At 37.9% G+C, this 16,452-nt stretch overlaps 1 protein-coding gene across 1 annotated transcript; it reads right to left on the minus strand.

The window, feature by feature from the left end:
• Window positions 1–1,285: 1,285 nt before the first annotated feature.
• Window positions 1,286–15,302, minus strand: LOC135443303 (DGAT1/2-independent enzyme synthesizing storage lipids-like). The gene is made up of 6 exons (XM_064703514.1): window positions 14,975–15,302; window positions 13,819–13,983; window positions 11,100–11,293; window positions 5,139–5,199; window positions 4,587–4,726; window positions 1,286–2,665 (listed from the first exon to the last, which is right to left on the minus strand). Exons 1-6 carry the CDS (start codon window positions 15,300–15,302, stop codon window positions 2,561–2,563), a joined length of 993 nt encoding a protein of 330 aa, XP_064559584.1. The 3' UTR covers window positions 1,286–2,560.
• Window positions 15,303–16,452: the final 1,150 nt, after the last annotated feature.

Consider the following 16,452-nt stretch of genomic DNA (forward strand, 5'->3'; position numbering starts at 1 on the left):
TAGACGACTATGACAGAAGACAACAAATAGAAATTATTTTTTACACAGAGAAGCTGCAAATAACACAGTGGTGCTGCTAAAAGATGTAATAGCCTGGGATAAACTTAAACCTTGTTAGAAGATATTAACAGCTGCTGAAATAGAGGAGATAGAGACAGAAATATCTGCTTTTAAAAATAATCAGCACTCTGATTACATATCTCCCACCCAAGGTTAGTGCTCCATTGTGAGATGGAGCACAGCTCCTAGTATCATGTATCAGAGAGCATGGCATTTGAAAGGTTGTGCAAATTCTGATTACTGAAGTGGTTAATTGGTCACAGAATCAGGATTGTTAAGTTGGAAAGGAAGTTCAAGACCATTGAGTCCAATCAGTAACCTAACTCTGCCAAGCCCACCATTAAACCATATCCACAACTGCCACATCTACACATTTTCTAAATACCTCCTGGGATGGTGATTTCAGCATAGCCCTGGGCAGCCTGTTGCAATGCTTGACAACCCTCTCAGTGAAAACTTTTTACTGATATCCAATCTAAATCTCTCCCAGCACAACTTCCTTTTACTCTAGTTCTGTCCCTTATTCCCTGGGAGTAGAGACCGACTCCCACCTGGCCACAACCATGCTTTCAGGTAGTTGTAGGTGTTGGTCCCCACACAGGCTCCTTTTCTCCACGCTGAAAAACCCCACCTCCTTCAGATTTTCCTCATAAGACTTGTGCTCCAGAGCCTTTCCTAGCTTCATTGCCCTTCTTTGGACACATTCCATGATGGTATTAATGTACTTGAAAAACAGGATAGTCAGACAATGATTCTGTCTAGTCCTTCTACAGTTTCTGCAATACAAAGAAAGCCTTTAGATTCTGGTTACTTATAATTCCTCTTGCTTCTTCATCTGTATCCATTTTAGTATTGTACAACCTTTTCCTTTAGTTCCTTTTTTCCCTTGAAAGCTCAGGCTTTGAATTTTAGCTTGTACTGCTGCAGTGCAGCATGTAAGACTTCATGGTCTGAATTCCTGCTTATGTCCAGGCATATCAGTCTGCATCTTGATCTGCTTTAGTTCATCATCTCCCATGCATGCTGAGTCTCTGCTAAGAGAAAAATCTTTCTGCCTGTACACAGCAGTTATAGTTAAGGTGTTCAAGTAAAGACTCCTGTATCTTAAGACAGATTTGAGGATTGACAGGATTTGACAGGATTCCTGTCTTTTTGGTCCAGAGAAATAACTCACCTGTCCATCCTTCTCCCTTCACCAGATGTGCAAGAAATACTTGTGAAGAGGCAGGGTCAGGGAAGAATTTATTTTAATCCAAAAAGCAGATTTCATTTTCTACTGAAAAATGGGCAAACATTACATATATTTCCTTAGATGCTATGTAACCTTTTAGGATGTTGAAAGATTATTTACATGTTAAAAGTACATGAAGGAAAATGAGGCACAAAAATTACCTATCTTGGTCTTTGAAGTTGAGTTGGTTGCATTTAGTGGCATATTGGATAGATTACACAAAGTTGTCCCACTACCACCAGTAACAACATCCCACAGCCTGTAAAAACACATTCTGCTTTGCACTAACTCTCAGTTTTCCACAAGTTGCATTAGGAAGACAAGACTGCCTTTCCAAACAGGCATTTTGGTTCAATGTGTACCAGCAGTGTTGCACTACTGCATTATCAGGCAAACCACCAGTGATGATAAACCTCAAAGATGCACTGCCAGAGAAAGCTCCCCCTGAGCTCCCCCTGGTCACTGGGAGATTTGAGTAAATACAGCACAACCATACTGCACACACCATCCAGGGGTTTTCAGGCTGGGGCAGCCTCATCCACTAGGCAACTATTGTGTGGTGCAATAGAGCATGCACAAACCAGCTCAGACTTGAAACTACCTTCTACATGTATTTGCAATATTTGCTACTCTGAACTAAAGCTTTTTTTTCCCTCTCTTTCAAAAACATTTTTCTGTGGGGAAGAAGTCTTGGATGCACACAGTCCTGCTTTCCACGCTACTAAGATGATGTGTTTGAAGGAGGCTAACATCTGTTTTAATGGGATTGTCTCTTTTTGTAGTCTCTAGGAGGATGGTGTAAGCAGTAGCTGATTATCTAAAGCAAGACAGTCTGTTCTGACATGTCTTGCTTGGGGCCCATCAGGGATGATGCCTGCCATGGGGTGGTCTCTGGTGGGACAACACCAGCCCTGAGGCTCTGCTCTGAGACCAGACTGTGCTCAAAACTCAAACACACAAGATCTAGACAACACCACTAAAGCCCTCAGATGTAAGTACAAACTTGTTTAGGAACCAGGAAAACCTTGGCTGCATGATTTCTTTTGGGGGAATTTAGCTGTTGCATTGCTATAATACAGTCATCAGTCTTTCTTAGTTCAGGGAATTCTCAAAGACATGGGGGAACTTCCTAAAAGTTAATTGTTTTCTTCCACCAAATCTGTAGAAATTTGTAATTTAAACTGGTTAACACCAACTATTAGTTACCAGTGCTGTAGGACATGGTTTTTTACTGTATGCTGTAAAACCAATGCAATTAACATGAGCATTCTAATCACTTTTACGACGTTTATCAAATCTCTCCAGTAAAGCCTTCCATATGCTGCCTGGGATTGTTTGGTGCTTGCTTATGAGAGCCTGGACAGCAGCCTTGGTCTGAAAAGAGAAGAGAAATTTGCCTTTAAAGACCTATTTTATACACAGGAGAAAAGTATAATCACTAAGTTCTCAGAGGTTCAAGAGGGAAAATTCACGCATAGCTCTACTGTAAGAAAATAATTGTGTTTTATATTAACTAGCTGTCTTAATGACACATTTCTTGGAAAAGAAAGGAACAAAAACAATGACTGCATTTTGGGTAGGCTGAAATTACTGAGATATATCAAATGTGCTCATTATTTAGTCAAAGTAGCCTTTAACACATTCAAACATTAAGTTTCTGCAATCCACTACCCCTGAAAATTTTCATCAAAAAAGTGATGGATAAAGCCTGGCTCACCTCATCTGATCTTATAGCTGACCGATCTTGGACAAGGAATTTGGAGTAGGAACCTCTGTCTGTCCTTCCCAACATGAATTCTCCCATAATTTTATCATATACAGCATGTACATAATAAGAAAAGTCATAATACTCTTTACATGAGATTCAAATGAAAGTTTAGGAAGAGAATGAATACTATATTCTGTGTCTCTAAAAGAAATAAGAAATTCTCTTCTTTTGTTTTCCCTCGTGTGTTTAAACTTGAAATAAGGGTAGCTACATACTCCACTGATCTACCCCAGAGTTATAGTAGAATTTCACTGTGAATATAAAAAAGGAATAGCAAAACCTTTCCTGACAGATTCATGTCCTAACTCCTTTGCAGGGCAGGATCAGAGAGAGGTCAGCCAGGCCACTGCTCACGTCAAGCCTCATTTAAATTACCTTTTTTTAAGTAATATCAGCCACAGGAGACCTAACTGTACTCCCACCGAAGTGGGTGGTGGTCAAAGGGGGCAGCCAAAGGCTTGCCTTAGTAAGGCAAATCATTATCATGGGAAATTTCAATTTCACTTTTGCAGGTACACAAAATACTGTTCCCCTAAAATACAAGAATATCAAAAATCATATCAGCAGTCATATTGCTTCCAGCCTCCTAAAGGTGCTAAGAGCAAACTCTACAGCTTGCTGGGCCTGCTCCCTTCTGACAGACCAAACCTGTCTTTCTGGTTTCACTTTTGTGAAGCTCAGCACAACCTACAGTAGACCTTTAAAAAGGAAAAAAGAAAACAAAAGAAGAAAAACTAGACTTGTTGCATCTTTTTGGGTGCAGCAAGGTGTTTTTTAATAAGTGATTTCTGAAAGTTGATTTTTTTTGTGTGTGTATTTCTAGGTTGTAGCAGATTTTTTTTTCTCATAAAATCCTCCTTTTATCTTCCATGAAAAATTTTAAAGCTGCATTTTCAGTTTAGTTTTATATTTTGAAAAATGGTTAAACTCTAGATCTATAAACACTTTTATGCTCTAATCACTACGCATCACTAATTTCACCAAACTATAGATACTCAAAATATTTTTATATTTTGGATGCAACTTTTTAACATTTTCATTTTGACAATGAGACTGAAGCTCTTGAAGAACTTTGTTTCTAGACCCCAATGCTATTTGGTGAAGATTCTCAAAGTTAATGGTTATTTATTAAATTTATTTTCATAGTTACTGAAAACTGCATTTAAAACATAATTTACATCATTTCAGTTATCATCACTGTTATCATTATCAGTTATCATTATTATCATAATCAGTTATCATTATTATCAAAGTTATCAAAGGCATGGGAGAAACAAAGTTAACACAACAAGAAGACAGAGCTCATACATTTGGAAAGGATGAGGACATCCCAATCAACTGTTACTATATCAATATTTATTGGTAGGTATTTGTATATTAAATGATCCCAAACCTCAACTGCCCATGGGTGAACAAGCCAGTAAAAGTGTATTTGTCTTTATTCAAGCATGCAAAAAACTGGTTTCAAGTGCACCTATAGTAGAGGGCAAAGTATGTAGTTCAATATTGCAAGGAGAGAGAACTTACCTTTTCAACTAATTCTTCTGCAGTTATATTTGGGTCGTAAGGGATTGGCTGCCCAATGTATGTGCGAAATTTAACTGGAAGTCCTCCGTATGGAGGAGTAAAAGGCAATCGAGTGCTCTCATATAACTGTCTAAAAAATCCTGAAATGGTTTATGGGAGGAAAAAGTGAGATTACAGTCACAGTAAACACAATTCAAACATGAAATCTGATTAATGTAGAATACTTCTTAAAAATCCACGCTTTATTTGATAGTCAGGAAGTTGTTACAGGTTGAAGAAAGTTAAAGCAATTGTCCACCAAAACAAAGCTTGATAGACTTAATAGACCAGAGAAAAAGTCAAATAGACCAGAGAAATAAGACAAATCACACACACAAGCCAGTTATGAACAAGCTATTTCCAAATTTGAGCTACCTCTGACCCACAGCAAGTATTAGAGAATCCAAAGTAAGCAGAAGTCTGAAAAGCAAAATCTAAGATAAAAGCAAGAAAAATCTGAGAGAAAAAAGATAAAACATTCAAAATAAATAAAATATATTTTTAAGTTCTTACTTCTTTCTTTAAACATCCTATAGCCTTCACGGACATTTTGAGTATACATTGGAATGATGGGCTAAGGAAGTAGAAAAAAAAATAAAAAGGTTGAAATGTTATACCAGGTTTGAATTTCTGCTTTAGTGCTTGCTAATGCAGCTAAGAAACTCACTCAAATACAGAGGGTAATTATCAGTTAGTTAAGTAGTAAACAAGGAATCTTGATTTTAAAAACTCCAGAATAGAAATAAAATGCTATTTTTCAGCTGCCATAAACATCTGTTTTAAAGTCACTATCTGTAAATAAAATTACTGACACTGTACTAGGTTTTGTATAACTTCTATATTATGTATTTACTGCAATATCACTGACTGGAACATAAAACCTATTTCCGTGGTTTCTTTGTCTAAAGCTCTCATTGTGAGTGGTGAATAGGAAAGTATTCAGTTTGTGAAGTCTTGCAGAAAGCAAGCAGACATTCACGGCTGGCTCGTCTCATCTGCTTCTCAAATAGGGTCTAACTGAAGCAGTAATGTTTGTACAAAACTTCACTGGAAAAGACTTTTGCAGATCCCTTAGACAAAAAAAGCAATTGTGTGTCCTCACTGACCTGGACTACACACCTTCTGAGGGTCACAGAACAAGGTCACTTCATCTTTGTGACTGAGAAGAGACATGCTTGAGATACCTGCACTTGAAACAGTCATGCCTTACAGCCTGAGGTAAGATTTGTAGACAGACTGACAGTAGTTGTATCCATGCATGCAAAGATTTTTTTTCTCCTCTGTTGTCCCTTTTCCTTTTCCTGAAACTCTAATTTGAACAGGTTGTAGGAACAACTTGTCCAGAAGGTAATGAAAGAAGACTTTCCTACTGTTAAGAATCATTACTACAGAACAGAAGCTGCAGGATGAGAAAAAACCAAGCAGGAAAAATACCTAACTAGAGCCTACCAAATAACTCATAGTGATAGAAAGCATTAAAAGCAAAAAATACCTGAAGGAGAACAAAAGTATTAAACATGCATAAAGCTGTAATAGTAAACCTTTCAGAAAGCAAAATTAAGGGAAACTGTTAGAAATAAACCCTTAAAAAGTAATCAGTAATGCCATTTAAAAATATATAAGTACTGGAGTCTAAAAATACTAAACTTTGTTTCAGCTATTAATTGAATACTGTACAGCTAAGATGGAAAGTGCTTGAAACCTATCTGTTACACAGACAAAACACTTTAAATTTTAGGAATAGTACAAGAGAAACATATGGTAGGCTATAAAGAAATCTGGTAACTACAGAAGTTACTCTCATATAATGATCAGCAACTGAGGTGCAGGGTAGGCAGCAACATTCAGTCCCTAATCTGGAAAACACAGGTATGCCCATAAAATCTTACATTTCTAAAGCAGCACAACCAGATCTGGAGTAACCAACACATTTATACTTGCTGTGCTGGAACTGAGCTGGGTCACCCCCAGCCAGCTTGAAAATCACAGAATTACACAGGATAGCTGAAGTTGGAAGAGACCTCTGGAGATCAGGTAGTCCCAACCCCTTGCCCATACAAGAGAATTTTATAAATCATAGCTCCTGTTTATTTTTCACCTAACTCAGCTTGAAGGAATTTTTTGGCACAGGTAAAATTCAGGGATCTTCAGAAATGATGCTCCCTCCCCATTTGCCTGCAAAAACCAAGCCATAGACTGAGAGTATTTCTGAAAATCATGGATGAATTTGCCTGAGACAAATATAGGTCCTAGGGGTACATTGAGTCATAACATTAAACAGTAACACTCCGACTCCTGTTAAGCAGAGTAGTTACACAAAATGAAGTGGAAACCAAATGCAGAAACTTTACAGGTAACGACTGAGGCTGAAACTACCATCCTTGTTTGCTTTTCTTCAACTTTTTCAGTGGAAGAACTATTGAACTTCTGTAATATTGTATGATGGATGGGAATGTCTATTCATATATAAAGTTGGTTTTGTCTTGAATTCTCCATTCAAGTAATCTGTGACAGGTTATTAACCACAATGTAGTCATTTTGATAAAGTGTGTGTAGTTCTTTGGTTGAGGGCTATGCTGTATGTAGAGAAACTTTTAAAATACCCTTATAATTCAATCTTGCTTTTATTCATGATATCTGAGTAATTATTAGCAAACTTATATTCATTGCTACATAATAGAACAAGCTCTGATGTCTGGATGAGTCTATCCCTGGTATATTTGGTTTTTGTGGCCAGATTTTGGTAGAGGGGGAGCTACAGGGGTGGCTTCTATAAGAAGATGCCAGAAGCTTTCCCTGTGTCTGGCAGAGCCAATGCCAGCTGGCTCCAGGATGGATGAGCTGCATGCCAAGGCCAAGCCCATCAGGAATGATCAAAACACCTCTGTGATAACATATTTAAGAAGGAAAAAGATTACTGTGCATATGTAATTGTGGACAGAGAAGAACAAAGTGAGAAAATGTGAGAGAAGCGGCCCTGCAGGCACCAAGGTCAGTGTGGAAGGAGAGGAAGGAGATGCTCCAGAGCAGAGATTCCCCAGCAGCCCAGGGTGAGGCAGATGTGCTCCTGCAGCCCACAGAAGACCCCAGCAATGCAGAGATCCACCCATGGAGGAGGCCCACACCAGAGCATGGGTGCCTCAAAGAGGGCTGTGTAGCTGCAGGGAAGCAGTGCAGGAGCACAGGCAGGGGTCTGCAGACCCACAGAGAGAGAAGCCCATGCTGGAGCAGCTTTCCTGGAAGGACTTGTGGCCCTAAGGGGGGGACCCTCACTGGAGCAGGCTGTGCCTGAAGGACTGCACCCTGTGGAAGAGTGACTCATATATTCATGGAGAACCTGTTGCCCAGGGGATGAACTCAATTTGAAGTTTGTCTCCTGTGGTATGGACCCCATGCTAGAACAGGAGAAGGACTCCTCTCTCTGAGCAGTGGCAGAAACAACAAACTGGCCATGACCCCCATTCCCCATCTGCCTGTGCTACTGCAGAGAAGGAGGTAGAGCCAAGGAAGAAGGGAGAGGTGGGGAAGAGGGGTTTTTAAGAATTTTACTTTACTTCTCATTGTCTTGATCTGATTTTGTTGCTAATAAATGCAATTAATCTCCCTAAGCTGAGTCTGGTTTACTCATAATGGTATTCAGTGAGTGATTTCTCCCAGTCTTAATCTCAGACCTTGCATCATTTGCTTGATTTTCTCTCTCATGTCCACTTGTGGAGGGCAGTGGTAGAGAGGCTTTGATGAGTGCCTGGCATCCACTACACCCCAGTCTTTGGTCAACCTGGGAGACTAGTCTAGCCAGTATTGAAAAGGATGCAGCAAGAACAAATAATCAAACTTGACATGTGTCAAAGATGGAATCCAGTGACTACTGTGGACCTAACTTAATATAAGAAATTATATATCAGGTTAATACTGCCCCCTCTACTGTTAAATGCACAGCAGTTCCTTTTTCTTTTTTTTTTTAGTGTTCAGTTATCTAGGGTTTGTCTGATTACAGATTTCCGGATAAATACCAATGATGCCCCAAGTTCAGTGAAGCTTGCAAGATAATTACAGCAATGTCCATCATGCAGGGATCTAATCAGACTTCCTGATCATAAAACCCCACAAAACTGAATGAGGGTAATAAAAAGAGATATAAGAACTTCCAGCACTATAAAGATAAGCCCAGGCTAGTAGCTGTGAAAGGACAATATACTCTCTCTGCCCTCCTGGTAACAGTCCTTACATAGTGCCTCTTTTACCAAACATTATGCAAAGGATCACAAGACTCTTTCACACTGCAAGAATCTTACCCTCAAAGAATACCAAATTCAATAAATAAAATTTTTAAAACCCCCATCAAGAACCAAACCCAAAATCTGTCAAGAAAAGGAGGTAAAAATTTTATGTACTACTATTCAGTTATTTCCACGTGCTTCTATATTATGGAAGACTAGTAGAATTAGGAGAATTACTGGAAGGATTCTTGTGATGTCTTTTGATGAGGGTGGCAATCTATGTAACGGCACTCAGAGTTTTTAATTCAATTTCTATTCAAAAATCCAAAACCTGTTACATTGCCTTACTGTAAGGTTCCATATGAAAGGAGAACATTTGGCAAAAATTTTTCCAGATGTTTGAAGTAGCTTGAAAAACAGAGATGAAAGCAAAATCAATAGAAATCTCTCAAGTTTTGAAAGTGACAACTCTTTCTAACTGTTTCAGCATGTTATTCATTTAATACATAAGAAGACTATTAGGGAACTCAAGACACCCATGTAACACCCATGACTGAGTTTATCCTATTCACATTCTGATACTTTCCCAGCAATGGTGGTGCACAGGCCCACACAGCATATGAAATATTATGACTAACATTTACTCTTTTGAGAAAAAGGACAGGAAACAGAACAGAAGCACCTAAAACCTGACTTTTGAAAAGCCACATTAGACAAGATGTGGAAACAGGATTCCAGGCCTAAAATTATTTTATCCATTGGGTAAATGCTCCTAATTTTATTCTAGTGTTTAATTATCTCCCCACAATAATTTAGAGTTACAAAGAAATATTTGCCTGAAGCATACATGTTGCACCTTCAGAGCCTTTGTACTAGGAGCCATAGCACAAGAGACCAAAACAAATTTTGAGAAGCAGCAAATCAGATGAGGCGCAAAAGCGATATAACTGCATAAAAAGGGATGTTAAGAAATTAAAGTTTCATGGGAAGAACTCAACTCCCTGTACAGCTTCTCCTATATAGACAGAAAACTTTATGTGGAAGATCAAAGAGCACTGCAAGTGATGGGATATTCATAAGAATGTGAAGAAAAAGAGATGGTTGTGCAGTTCATGAGAAAGCAGCAGAAAGTGCATGGCAGAACAGATACAGTCTGGATTTGCACAAGTATTTTCAGACACAAAAATCACTAGGTATGCTAAGTCTAAATTAAGGCAGAAAACTTGTGTCTCGAGGTGGTGATGATGATGAGGAGTGGCAGTTAGGAAAACGACAGGGTTGCTGCTCTTTACCCTGCATGCCATCCCAAATAGAGTAATTTCTCAGAGACTGTATAAGAAAGACAGTCTGCCACATAGATTTAGATACAAGGAGTCAGAGCTAGTCAGATCATCATCCATATGGAAACTAACTGAAACCTTGGCCATGAGTACATTGGTGGAGGGCATATTAAGAGAAGCACACATCTAGAGGATGCTGAGAATCTGACACCCACACTGAACACATTCCAGTGCTTTGTTTTTATCTAGAACTAGTGCTTGTTTGGCACATTGACTGAAGACCATTTGACATTGCAGAGTGTTAGGTTCCAATTTTGGTTTAGTTTCAGCCAGAAGGAATGCAGCTCCAGTATTCTAACATGTTCCTTGATGTGAATGAAAGCACGGTGAGGGAAATGCAGAAACTGCTTCAAAAGTGCACACAATTCAAACTCAGACACTGATGTAGACACACATTGAGTTAGTTAATGCAATCTTTCACAAACATGAAGAAAAGTAAAGAAAAGGACAAAATCCTAGACCCTCACAGAATAAATGAGAAGAAAGATAAAATAATACATTAAGGAACCATAAGGAAATGACTGGATATGTTGAAGTAAGGTAAAGATGTAATTCTATTAGGATAAGAAAAAAAGAATGAAACCTTATGGCAGTATGGAGAAGGACCATAGTGAAGATTCTTGAAATACAATCAAGATGAAACACTGGATGCCTGCATGATGGAACTGCAGACATGGAACCACAGATATGGATGCTTTGAAACAAACAGTCAAGGAAAAGTTTGACAGTTCCACAAAACTCTTGCTCCTTGTGAATGAATATGCTTGAGGAAAGCAATGGGAAAAGGAAATTAAATCTTTATTTCCCAATCATTTTTCCTGGAAGATTTTCCAACAAATGCTCCTAAGCTGCATTTTATAATGAAGCAGATATGCAGAAAGCATAAACTGGGGTTGGTAATGTATGGCACTCACCACTTTTGCTTCTAGAGCCACCTGAGCAAAGCCTTTTCGATTTCCCCACATCAGCTGATAACTTTCATCACTGAACAGCGCCTCTCGAACTCCACCTGGTGAGATGGACACCAAGTATCCTTTCTTCAGGGCATCAAGACATTCCTCCCTCGTACCTGGTATGACACCCGTCACAGCCAACAATAACCTAAGTCCTGAAATAAATAAGGAGCAAATGTACATTTAATATAACAATATATACCCCAAATGTTGTTTGCATGGAGGAGCCAGATTACAGCTAAATTAAAATCTAGTAGCTATATATTTATATTTATATATTTAGGCTAAGACAAATTTTTATGAAGAAGGTAAGACACCTACAGAATAAATGCTGGCAAAATTACAAATACCTGACAATAGTTTTGCCCAAATATTATGAAGATGAACCATATTGTCTGGAACGCTTCAATTAAAAAAGGCTTCCACATGCTATATTTCATAATTATCAAACAAATTATGTAAACAAAACTTGTGGGTCATAGCTAGAAATCAGAAAATAAGCATCTATTCCTCTCTCCTTCTTTTTACATATTTTAATACAGAAAAAAGAATCAGTACAATAAGGATTGGTACAAAAATAAATACCTGACAAGCAGTTATTTTTGGTCTTCTTTTAAAATGTGATATTTGACATTTTAAACATTGAGGTTTTGAGCCGTTTAATTGAGTATTTTGTGGTTAAATTGCAAACTATGTGGATCAAATTCATGCATCTCAAGATGCATGAATGACAGAAACTAGCAGGGCAATTTCAGCAACACATGAATGAATCATGAATGAATTCACCGCAGTGAATCTCCTTCCTCTGTTTCCATAACTGGAATTTCTCTAAAGGACAGATTGAGAACCATAGAAGTACTCTGTGATTTCTAATATTATCTTCATATTTTAAATATATCCATTTGGAACTCTGATAGACAGCAAACAAGCATTTCCACAATCTTCAAATTCCCTGTTCAAAAAGCATAGTTTGAAAATATTTTTTTATATTAATAAGTGGAAGCAACAGCTCTGACAGAACTGGACTGACAGAAGTCTGCAACAAAAAGTTTTGAAGGCAATAGATAACACAGTGCTGAATCCTGTAATTTAATTGTATTTAATCTTATTCAAGGTATCATGCTTAATAGATCTTTCTGTCAAAGACAGATGTTGATTTTGTTTAATCCTTTTGTGAACTCATATGCTTCATCCTAAAGTCAGGAAGATCATATTGTTATTAAGCAAAGAGGTTCTTCATTTGCTTGGCTTTTAAACTTATGAGGATTATAATGTATCACATGAAAATATTATCACTTCTTATTCCCCTTTTCTAGGTCTCACAGAATTTTTTATCCCTCAGCCATGCAAGGCTTCTGTCTGATGTCCTAGCTCTTCAAAGGAAGCCATGCCACACCTCTGAATCATCCTTGTCCTTTTTTTTTTTTTGGTTGTTACTTTATTACTTACCAGATATTCTGAGATGGAGAGACTTATTAATTCACAAGCAGAAATCTCCTGTTAGTGTAGTTAATCCTGTAAATAAACTGAACTGAGGTCTAGCATATGCTCATGAGAAATCTTTAAAGAACCCATCTGTGAAGTGTAACATTTCTTTGCAGAAAGTAAGCAGAGTAGAGCAAAAGAAGGTTAGGGAGGAATTTCACTTTTAGCCACATCTTCTGCTAATGCAGTGGGGAGGTCTAGCTTCAATTATTTGTAGTCTTTCTTACCAGATGTCTGTTTAAAGCCCCTTTGAGGGCTGACACAGCATTTGCCCCCTTTTGTTGCTCTAGCATGAACATAATGAAATCAATATTTTATGAACACACCAGTAGTCCAGGAACTGCACAGCTGAGAGTGTAGCTTAGTCATAACAAATGTGTATTTCATATTTGTAATAAAAATCTGTGCTAGGGACACTTCAGTTTGAACAGTACCCTCTTATTTATTTCTTAAAAAAAAGAAGTCTCCCTTGCAAGGTTTTGCTAAACTTTCTCCTTTTTTGAGGGTACTCTTAAAAGCCAATCAATCATCTTTTGATGACTTCTTACTTCCAATGTGCTCAGTGCAACACAGTATTTACTAAATAGGACTTAAGAAAATGATTGTAATCTTCTCAAGTCCTACTTAAAAAAGGACACTTTCTAGGAGTGCTTGAATATGGTTTTGGCATCAAATTTACTTGAATTTATAATACTTGTTTTCAGGAAAACTTCGTTTTCCAAAGAGTGTCTTTCTAAATAGCTTCCTCTATTCTCTATTTTAAAACAGCTTTCAATATTAGTGGCATAAAGGTGCCTTAGAATAATTCCCCTGCTATTCCTTCTGGACACTCTTTTTTACACCTTGTCTTTCTAAAATTGAATTATTTTTCCTTCTCTGTGTCTTCTCCTGACCAGTCAGCACTAGGCCAATAGTAGAGTCCTATCCAGCACTTTCTACTGAGGGATGACATTTAATTCCAAAAGGATTATAATCTCTATTTGCTTGCTTTGGAGGGTTTACCAATGTTTTCACTGAAAAGACAGGATAATGCTACTCTGTTTGTCCTGCTACATCTACCAACTTTTAGTTTAAAAATCTAAAAGCATTCTTTTAGTTTAAAAGCTCTCTTTTAAATATAATAAATGTAAAGTTCACCTAAACTAGGACAGGTTTTGAATCCAAGAAGCTTAAATACAAGAGAACAGGTTCTTACCTGGTAAACGAAACACAAAATGATCAGCTACTGACAGGCAAAGTCTCTTCTTCCACAGAAACAGCCTAGACAAAAAGTAAAGGTAGTCTATAGGAATAGCTCCATGGTAATAGACAAGAATTCCTGGTCCTTCTGGGAGGTTTTTCACACCATGAAGCTCATAACCTGTTTGGGATGGAAAGCAGTACACTGACAATGATATCTGTAAATCATCTGGCAGTTTACAGAAAACTTTTTACTTTGTTAAGTGACCTTCAGAGACTTGTGAAAGCCTCTGTAGTAGCTTTCAAAATAATTAAGTTCTGGATGGATCTTTTGGTCAATAGCACCTTTTTATAGGTCAATAGTATCTTTTGGTCAAAGAAAGTCCCTCAGACACCACAGCATATCAGACTGATTTGTTGGTCAATTTAATCATGAGATCAGACTTGAACCTGACATTTTTCCCAGTGAGGGAACTAAAGTAATTATTTCCTATTAGGAGCTTTTTGTAAATAGTACAATAATAATTAAAAAACCCTAGTAACTAGCGTGAAAATGTTTCATTTTCAGAAAGAGTGGCTGACCGTCTGGATACTTTCATGAAATCTGGAAGTATGAATCTCCATTCTGTGTCAATGAGAATGAAGAGTTTGGTATTTTCCATAATTAAGTTTTTCTCTTTCAGAGAAAGTGAGATGTTTAAATTGAAACCATAATCTTTAAGAATCCCAAAGAGAGGTTCTCTCCACAGGAGTTAAATATATTCACTTCACAGTGGGAGGGAATTTCCTCACAGACATGAACTTCTATGAATCCTTATCATGACTCTTCCAACATTTGGTTTAGGTTTCAGGTGGAGCCAGACTAAAAGGGTAATGTATACAAAGGCTTGGGAAAGACACCGCTTTTGCCAACTAAGAGCTCTGTTCCACCTTGTCTGCCTTCATTTCCATCCCTGCTACATCTCTTGCCATGAGCCATTTGGATGGAATTGGAGCAGGCAGTATCCTAGGAGCACGTGGAGAAAGTTTTATACTGCAGGCTGTTCAAAGAAGCCATACAAAGTATAATAAATGTAACTTATTTGCATCCATATGGAAGAAAAAAATTAAAACTTCTGTGTATTTACCACTTATTGTAATTCAATACTTCAAACAAGTCCTTTTGTACTTACCATGCCATATTCTTGCATATATATCCCAAAAGCCTGCTATAGTTTTTCTTACACCATTCCAAACATCACTCAAGGGATCTGCTTTTAACTCATTGTTCCTCTGATATATTAAAAGCAAAATATTAGTAAGGTAAATGAAAAAGACAATTGTTAAAGGGACTATAAAAAAAACTAATATTGCACTAATTGTCAGTGAGGCAATGATCAGATGAAAAATGTATTTCTTCAGGAGCTCCACAATAGTCCATTCTTCCAATGCATAGAAAAGGCAGCTGAGGCTGGTCATTGGTAACTGTCCTGAAGCACAGGATTCTTTTCTACCTAGCATGTCCTGCATGGAGAAGAAAAACAAAACAAAACAAAACAAAAAAGCTGTAGTTTCTCAATTTGGGAAAAAAGGTTTCTGTAAATACACCTGATCCTTATTTGGCACAACCCAGGTTCAAACATTTTGTGTCTCTCTGTCATGTTAAGATAGCTGCTGGCTAAGAGATTGTCCATGTATTTATGGAATAGGGGCTGAAACAAGAAGGACCGGAGTTCAACAAAGCCTCAGGATCCCTGCAACATGGCTGATCAGATAATTTCTCTCAAAAGAGAGTAAGTGAATAGTATTTTTAGCAGGGGAGTGAGCAGCTGAAGGGGCAGCAGCAAAACCAAGGCAGTCATGGCTTCTCCACAAGGCCTGGAAGTGTCTGGGACAGCACTTGGTACTGCAGTTAACCCTGGGACAAGCAGCTTCTCACCCCTTATCCATACAACACCTTTCTTCCAGCCCTAGCAAAGGCCAGGAGAGCTCCATGGTATGTTTTCCACATGCAACTCCCTAGTTAGTCCATTCCTGCAGCTGACCCTGCCTGTGTGGCAGCAGGTAGTGGTTACACTGGAATGTGAGAGCACTCCAGCATCACTGGCTGCTTTAAAGAGCCTTGAGCATTAGCCAGAGATTTAAACGTTGCAACCCAGCTCAGTAATCCATAACCGAATACAGATTTTCCTTGCCTCAATCAGGTTGCTGCTTGTTTAACGAGTGGATTTTTCCACCCCACCACCAGAACAAGTTCCTACAAGAAACAAATCATAAGTGCCAAAGTCAGTGCCAGGATCAGAAAATACAGCAAGCTCAGACTTCTCTGATTTTACGTCTTCACAGCAAAAAGGAAGCGAGCACTGTGTTAAAAGATGCTCCATGTGGTAAAAAAAACAAATGAAATCAGTACAACAAAAAGTAACAAGAATTAATATAGAATTGTTTATATCCTGATGACTGGTGCCTCACTAAGATATAGGAAGATCTGGATATTTTCACTGAAAAGAGATTTTATCAATAACATAAAAGAAAAAAAGGAATAGTCTGCATGATTCAGATATTAAAATATCTGTTTAGACTGTGTTTAAGAAGGATAAAACTGTTGGTGTGGTGCTACTCTATAGCAAGTTATTGTTTATAAAGCTCTGATAAGAGCAAGGACTACAAA

The sequence above is a fragment of the Zonotrichia leucophrys genome, chromosome 2 (genome assembly GCF_028769735.1).
Source record: "Zonotrichia leucophrys gambelii isolate GWCS_2022_RI chromosome 2, RI_Zleu_2.0, whole genome shotgun sequence".
Classification (NCBI taxonomy): Eukaryota; Metazoa; Chordata; class Aves; order Passeriformes; family Passerellidae; genus Zonotrichia; species Zonotrichia leucophrys.

Bases quoted from the DNA above. Each gene is read 5' to 3' on its own strand.
- LOC135443303 (XM_064703514.1), bottom strand. From the start codon at position 15,302: ATGCTAGGTAGAAAAGAATCCTGTGCTTCAGGACAGTTACCAATGACC. The intron at 4,727-5,138 runs GTAAGAACTTAA...AAACCATTTCAG, and splicing joins TAGGATGTTTAAAGAAAGAA to GATTTTTTAGACAGTTATAT. The intron at 2,666-4,586 runs GTAAGTTCTCTC...TTCTCTTTTCAG, and splicing joins CAGAAGAATTAGTTGAAAAG to ACCAAGGCTGCTGTCCAGGC.